Raw genomic sequence first — 7,968 nt, 5'->3', positions numbered from 1 at the left:
GTTTGACTGCCATTTTGCTAGCGGAAGGCCGGCCGCCATGCAAAGGTTCTGGAGTTGTTTGGCAATTTCGAGAAGTTGATGTTCAGTATCTGCTCCACCACAAATATCATCAACATAACAACCTTTTGTTAATGGAGGAATGGCTAAAGGAAAGTTGTGACCCTCATCTTTGAGAAGTTGGAGAAGAACTCTGATTGCCAAAAATGGAGCTGATCTAGTTCCGTATGTGACCGATACTTTGAAGATCCCAATCATCAGGATGAACAAGAATCTGTCTGTACATCTTTGTGATATCTGTAGAGAAGACAAATTTAAATTTACGCACCCACATAAGAACATCAATCACGTCGAGTTGTAGTTTCGCTCCGGTGTGCATAATATCGTTGAGAGAAATACCAGTTGAGGTGGGGCTGGAGCCGTTGAAGACTACTCGCAGTTTCGTTGTAGAGCTGTCTGTTTTGAGAACACCATGATGAGGAAGAAAATATCTTGAGTTGACCTTTTCTGACGAGACTGGTTGCATGTGCTGGAGGAGTTCATATTCATCGAGAAATTGGTGGTAGAGCAGAGAGTAGTCAGGATCCTTGTCGAATTTCCGAATCAAGGCTTGCAGACATCGGAAGGCTCGTTGTCTGGAAGAACCTAAGACGTCAATAGATGATTTCAATGGTAATCTTACCATGTATTTCCCAGAGGAGAGCCTTGAGTGAGTGGAGACAAAGTGGTTTTCACATTCTTGCTCGTCAGAGGTGAGATGTGACGTAGACGTTGGTTGAATTTCTTCCTGTTCCCAAAACTTAGTGAGGAGATGATGTAAGTCTTCATCTTGAACAGTGTGAAACATTGGAGATTGGATTGGAAGGCGTTCCTGTTCTTGACACACAGGTCCTAGGATTAGCCAGCCGAAGATTGAGAGTTGCGCGATTGGAGATGATGGAGGGCCTTTTTTCATCTGAGGAAGAACAACTGAGCCATATACATCAGCACCCAAAATGATGTCGATGGCTCTTGAGATGTGGTATTCTGGATCAGCTAACTTGAGATGCTGGAGATGTAGAGATTGCTGAAAACATGTATAGAAGGAAGGCAGATTAGAGAAAGATGATGAAAGAATGTGAGCATCAATATTTATGGTTTGATGGTCATACGTCGACTTGAGAGTGAGGGCGAGAGATCCTTGTGTCTTAGAAGTCTTTCCATGAATTCCCACAATAACAACATGCGACTTCCTTCTAGAGATGTTGAGTTTTCTGGCTAGATCTTGAGAGATGAAGGTCAGCTCGGATCCACTGTCGATGAGTAGTCGAACCGTGTGTGATCCTGTTGAGGTGATGAGATGGGCGATGGCAGTGGCGAGGAGAGTGTTGAGTCGTGGTTGAGGTAGCTGAAGAAAAATAATTCAACGTTTCTTCGAACTATTTTGACGGCTTTAGAGCTGAGTTGCTAGAACTCACCTCCCTTTGAGCAGATTTTTGAGATGTGAGAGCGTATTGTGGAAGCACTCGAGGGGGTACCGGTGGAACTTTGCAGTGTGGTTTACTGCTGAGAGGAGCATCATGTAGAAGTGTATGATGACGACTTCCACAGATTTTGCAGATCTTTGTCGTTCTGCAAGAGTGGCGATGATGTCTACCGAGGCAGTTGGAGCAGAGGATGCGAAGTAACACCACATCAGCTTTTTCCTGAGGTGAGCGCTTGGAGAAGCGAGGGCAATCTGCAACGAAGTGGTCGCGTCCACAATCATCACAGGTGTAGCCCGGCATAGAAGAGACTTTCGAGATTGGAGTGTTCGAGGAGGCCGATTTGCTTGAGATGAGTGGAGGAGAAGGTTTAATTGGAGCAGTAACCTTTTGAGAGATGGTGTGCACTGTTGTGCGAGAGCGAGAGGATTCTTGAGATGACTGTCTCTGATTGGACTCAGTCCATTCTAGAGCTCTGGAGCGAGATTGGAGGAACTCCATCAACTGAGCGAAGGAGGGAAATTCGTTATTAGAGGAGATGAGAGTTTCCCAATGAGTGCGAGAGGCGTGATCCATACGGTTGATGATATGAAACACCAAAAGATTATTGTTCTGCTCTAGATCTTCACCTGCTTTCAAACTTTGGAGAGGATTGACGATGCTGTCAATAAATTGACGAAGAGATGAGGCGGTAGAATTTTTCTGATTCGCCAATGAGAAGGAGAGAAGTTTTGAGTATTGAGAAGAGAGGAGCAGCCTTTTATTTTCATATTTATCCATAAGCTTCTTCCAAGCTATGGGGAACGAGACTTCCGTTAAGGGAAGACTGGAGATGGTGTCGAGAGGTTCTTGAGAGAGACATGTTCGAAGGTAATGTAACCTTTCAATGTCAGAAATTGAGGTGCTGTTGATCACGAGGGATTGAAAAAGGTCTCGGAAGGCAGGCCATTTTGAGAAGTCGCCTGAGAAGGTGGGAATTGAGATGTCAGGCAATCGAGGACGAGTTTGAGAAGGCTGAGGGACTTGAGCAGAAGTGGATGGCTGTGAATCCAAAGGATTGAGTGACATATTGAGTTGTCTTAATTTCGAGATGGCTGATTGGTATAGAGAGTATTCCTCGAAGAAGACTGAGGATGCGAAGTATTCGTGGTCGAGACAAGACTCAGGCCACGCTGACTCAAAATACGAGTGAGTCTTTGAGAAGTTCTTATGAAGGTCTTGCAGCTGTTCTTGAGTGTGTGACAGGTCTTGCACAGTCCATGTTGAGATGTTGGACAGCTTGGAGAAGATGTCCTTCATGAGTTGTAGTCTACTCAGTTGAGTAGCGACTTTCAATTTGAGGTTGGTGGGAAGACCAGCCGAGCGAGTTTGAGGTCCCACATCAGGCTGCGAAGATGTGGAAGATCTGGATGATCGAGTAGGAGGGACCTGGAGTTGAGCGTCATCCTCTTTTGGAGATGGAGAAGATCTTCCCGACTTTTGAGACATGACCTTTTTGAGAAGAATGTGATATGAATGAATGATTATTCCAACTCAACCATCCGGCCCGAAGGACCAAATGTTCAAAAATCTGGGTGTTGAGATTTTTGGCAATTACTTAAAAGTGGACTGTTACCAAATGATTGAGTTGGAGATGGTAAAATAAAATCTTTATTGTATATCAAACACGTCACATAATAAATAGACACTCGCATGAAGTAAAATTAAATACAACATCTAAACAGAGTGAACCTATTTACAATTATTGAGAAGTTATTAAGAGAATTTGAGAGTAATGTTTCAATGAGAAAATCAACGTTGTATTTGCTTGAGAGAAAGAGCAGGTTGAGTGAATTTCATGTATCGAGTAACAAGATCAATTATTATGCGTTTGATAAGAATTGAGAGAATTGAGATAGATCTACTTAAAAACGTGTCTATGTATTTTGAGTTGCATAATAATTGAGCTTGATAGTTATAAATTGATGTGAGTGTTATCATGCAAGCACAACGTTTACAGTGATAGAGTTTACGATTTCATAAACTGTCTCGCTATCAGAAAAACAGAAGGTTGCAGTGATAACTTGAGAAGTTAGAGATATGTAATGTAGTGAGACAGGTGTAATGAGACAGAATGAGAGAGAGATGATTACCAACGCTTACAGGAATAGCAAATCTATTAGAAAAGCAGAAGGTGTTTTATGAGAGTACATAAATTGAGGTGAGTTGTGTTACAAATGTAATGTAGAGAGATGATTACCAACGCTTACAGGAATAGCAAATCTATTAGAAAAGCAGAAGGTGTTGTATGAGAGTACATAAATTGAGGTGAGTTGTGTTACAAATGCAATGTAGAGAAATGAAATATTGTAAACGTAGAAAGAATTAATGAATAGTATTCATAATTGAGATGAAACAAGAAGAGCAGTTCACAACGTTAGAGAAAATAAATAAGGTATCATAAGTTTCAGGTAATAGAGACATGCAAAAGTGTATAATAAATTATACTTATTGAGTTGAAATCAGATTGGACCTCCTCGAGCATTATCACAAACCAGTCTGTCCAATAGAGTTGATAGAGTGTATTCCATTATTCAGAGTTCTGAGTGTAGTGAGATGGATCTCGATCTGGTCTATGAGAAGCCTTCGAAGTGTCCAACTTGAGCGTAGAGGTACCTGAAACTTAAGAGGCCTGAGAAGTCTGATCGTAAGAGATGTAAAGTTAATCTGAGGTGACATGTATATAAAATGAGAGTGAATACAAGTATATAAGCTTCTAATAGAGTGGTGTGAAATGTGAACTTGGTGCTAAAATTAGAGAAATTAAAATGTGAGTGATTGTCGAGGTGATGTGATTCACAGTGAATGAAATATCGATGCATTTTGAGAAGGTTGAAGCAGTTAGGTACATTGAGCACGTGGTTGATTGAGAGATTTGGAGAAAATTGAGAAAATATACATGCAAATATGATAGAGAGATGTAGAGCAGAATATTGCAAATGTAATTGTGAGAAAATGCATAGCGATGGAGTGAATGTTGAGAGGAAAATTATGTAGAATGATATTCTAACGTGACACATGCAAAAAATGATTACATTTTTTGTTGAGTGAAAAAATACTGTACCTTTTTGAGATGTTGATCGATTGATTAGTATAATATAAAATAATAATATTAGATTTGAGCTGATTGAAAAAAGTTGAGAGTGCACTAAAAATCACGTTAAGAATTTAGACCAAGTTCCAATTCACTTGAGCGAACGAAGAATCTAAAGAGAATGAATTAAATTGAGCAGATTCAACAGGTTCCACCGGTTTTTTTGAACAGCTGATTGACAGCGATTTAAAGGTTACGTTCACAGAAGCATGTAACGATAAACGTAGTCACTGAGTTGCTAGAGATGTCATCGAGTGGTAGAGTTGGGTTAAAAATTCCTCCAATTTTTAACAGGTATGGACATTCAAAAGATGTCCCTACCGGATATCCAATAGGTGTCCGTCATGGACGTTATACGGACCATGTAATATATACATGTTATTTAGTCCATATTAGGTCCATTACGGACTCCTAGTGAATATCCGGTATGGACATTCAAAAGATGTCCCTACCGGATATCCACTAGGTGTCCGTGATGGACGTTATACGGACCATGTAATATATATATGTATATAAGTTATATGGTCCGTACTATGTTCATCTCGGACAACTAATGGATATCCAGTAAGGACATATATTTGACATTGCATGTATTAAGTCGGTCAGGGACCATTTTGGGACTACATGATACGGACATGTGTCATATGGTCCGTATTATGTCCATCACAGGCATCCAATGGATATCCGATACGGACATTGTACATAAATTGGACTAACAATGGATATCCATCTTGGACGTCCTAAAACTGTCCGGAAACGGACGTCCAAAGGACATACAAATCAAGTACATGGACGTTCCGACGTTAAATGGACATGAATTGGACGTCCCAAGGACGTTGTGTGCTATTAGGGATAGAATCATCAACTGTTAGGTTTGGTTGAATCAACAAAGTAAGTATTATACACTCCATACTAAAGACAGTAGTAGGACACCCTGATTTTTATGCAAAGGGGTCATTTTAGGGGGGTCTAACCCCTTGCTCATTTTTGACCCAAAAAATCGAGATTTTCGATATTTAGCTTTTGAGCTGGAATGGAAGCCTTATCAATGCTGATTACGAAACCGGAAATCCCAATTGGATCAGACGAATATACAAGAGATATTGCAGATTGAAATTTTCAACTGTTGAAAAATGACATTTCCAAAATGAAAATCTGATCGGTGAGAGATAGGCTTTCCAGAATGCTCGCAATGGATTCAGCTTATTTGAAAACCTATATTTTCATGATAAACTTTCAAATATCTGACTCTGTTTAAAAAAAAATCTCGAATTTATTTTTTTTTCAATTTTTCATTTTCCAGTTCACTTTGGAGTGCTCTCTAGAGTGCAATTCTCTATTGAATCATCAACTGTTAGGTTCGGTTGAATCGAAAAAGTGAGTTTCATACACTCCATATCCTAAGACAGTAGTAGGACACCCTGATTTTTATGCAAAGGGGTCATTTTAGGGGGGTCTAACCCCCCTCTCGCAATGGCTCCGCCACGTACGAATAACGGTGTGGAAATTTATTGCAAGAAATGTGTAAAAGAAGTGAAAACTTACATAACGTGCTTTAGATGCAGTAGTTCATATCATTTTAGTTGTGTACTGAAAGTTTGTGGTATTTTTGTGGACCAAAAAGGAAGATTGCTCTGCTGCGATGATATAACCTCAAAACTGAAACAAGCAGAGTTGGAAGTTGAGAAGCTGAGAACACGTCTTAGTGGTCTGAATGAACTGTGTTTCGAAAATTCCGTTTCCCAACTCCATAGTTTGACTGTGGAGGATGAAATGTTTGGAGCAGATAACGCCCATGAAGTCCCAAAGAATGGCGATACTGTTGAAGAAAAGAATGTAGATCTGGAGGTGGAATACTTGAACAGGATCATTGGGGGTAAAGACAGGTTGATTGATGAACTTGATGATAAAATAAAAATATTGAAAAATTATATTAGTATCTTGGAGAAATTCGGAGACGGTACATCAGCATCAAAGAAGCCATCTGTCGGTTTTTCAACTGGCTCCTTGCAACCAGTGAAGAAATCATTATTGCCGACATCTGAAAACACAAATTCTGCGGAAAAGGAAAATGAACGTCCGGTGAAAATGGTGAATCCGAAGTCTACTGTTGGCGAGGATAATTGTGAAGTCTTCGTCTCATCTTTGGAAGTTAGTACTAACAAGGATGAAACAAACATGGAGTTTGGTAGCTCAAATGAATCAATGTCAACAACCGATAGAAATTTGTACATCAAACAAACGTCAGAGAATGTCGCAGATAAGAATCCACAACTCAAAACAAACAAGGCATCTGTCAGGCCAGTCAAACAAAAGGGGAAATATGATAATAAATGGTCAATCATGGGGAAAGCGACTGATAGCTCCATAAAAGCTATAACTAAGACTATATCCCTGTTCGTTTCAAGAATTAATACACAAACAACATCATCTGAATTCACTAACATGGTGAAACAGAATTTTACGGAGGCTGTATGCACCGAATTGAATTCCAAACATCCTGAGTGTTATCGTTCCTACAAAGTCTCTATTAATGAAGAAAATCTGGAAAGAGCGAAATCATGTGATCTCTGGCCGAAAGATGCATATGTGTCGATGTTTTACACAGGAAAGTTGTACAAAAGGGCCGAACATGAACGACAACAAAGCTGGAGATAATAAATGCACCTTCCGAGTGATACATTTGAATATTCAGGGATTGACTTCTCACAAGGTGAATGAATGGGACTTGTTTCTCATGGAAAACAAAATGCATGATGCTATCTGTGTGACGGAGCATTGGTTCTCGCCGGAGATAGCTGACTCTTGCTCCTCAGGTGGATGGCACGTAGCTTCCATTTTCTCCAGAACGAAAAAATCGCGTGGTGGTTCCATGATTTTGAGTAGAAACCATGACTACGAAGTACTGGGGAATATTGTGAGTTTGTCAGTGGAATTTGACTGTGAAATAGCTGCAATAAAAACACAGAAATTAACCCTAATATCAATTTATCGCTCAACTAATGGTGATTTCGGGAATTTTTTGGAAATACTTGAAAATGTTTTGAACTTGGTGGATATTCATGATGATCTTGCTATTGCAGGTGATTTTAATGTGTTTTTCAGCATGTATGGGAATGATACACTGGATAGGAATGCTGTAGCACTGGTGGAGGTTCTTGAGTCTTATGGCCTAAAACAGACTATTTTTGAGCCCACAAGAATGGATAAATTATAGATAATATATTTGTAAGGAACACAGAATTGTGCAGTTTTTTCCCCAAAATTCTGAGAGTGAATTTTTCGGACCATGATGCACAGCGCATTAGTATCCCAATGCATTCAGCACCCACCACTTCCATCACTAATAGCAGGTGCAGACCATTGACACAGGTA

General features: G+C 39.9%; 1 protein-coding gene across 1 annotated transcript; it reads right to left on the bottom strand.

Moving 5' to 3' along the window:
- Positions 1-214: 214 nt before the first annotated feature.
- LOC123320473 lies at positions 215-4,605 on the bottom strand. Its single transcript, XM_044907839.1, has 4 exons — positions 4,564-4,605; positions 2,341-2,951; positions 1,455-2,121; positions 215-1,384 (listed from the first exon to the last, which is right to left on the bottom strand). Exons 2-4 carry the CDS (start codon positions 2,946-2,948, stop codon positions 215-217), a joined length of 2,445 nt encoding a protein of 814 aa, XP_044763774.1. The 5' UTR covers positions 2,949-2,951; positions 4,564-4,605.
- Positions 4,606-7,968: the final 3,363 nt, after the last annotated feature.

This window comes from Coccinella septempunctata, chromosome 1 (assembly GCF_907165205.1).
Source record: "Coccinella septempunctata chromosome 1, icCocSept1.1, whole genome shotgun sequence".
Lineage (NCBI taxonomy): Eukaryota > Metazoa > Arthropoda > Insecta > Coleoptera > Coccinellidae > Coccinella > Coccinella septempunctata.
This window is presented reverse-complemented; position numbering and strand designations above follow the sequence as displayed.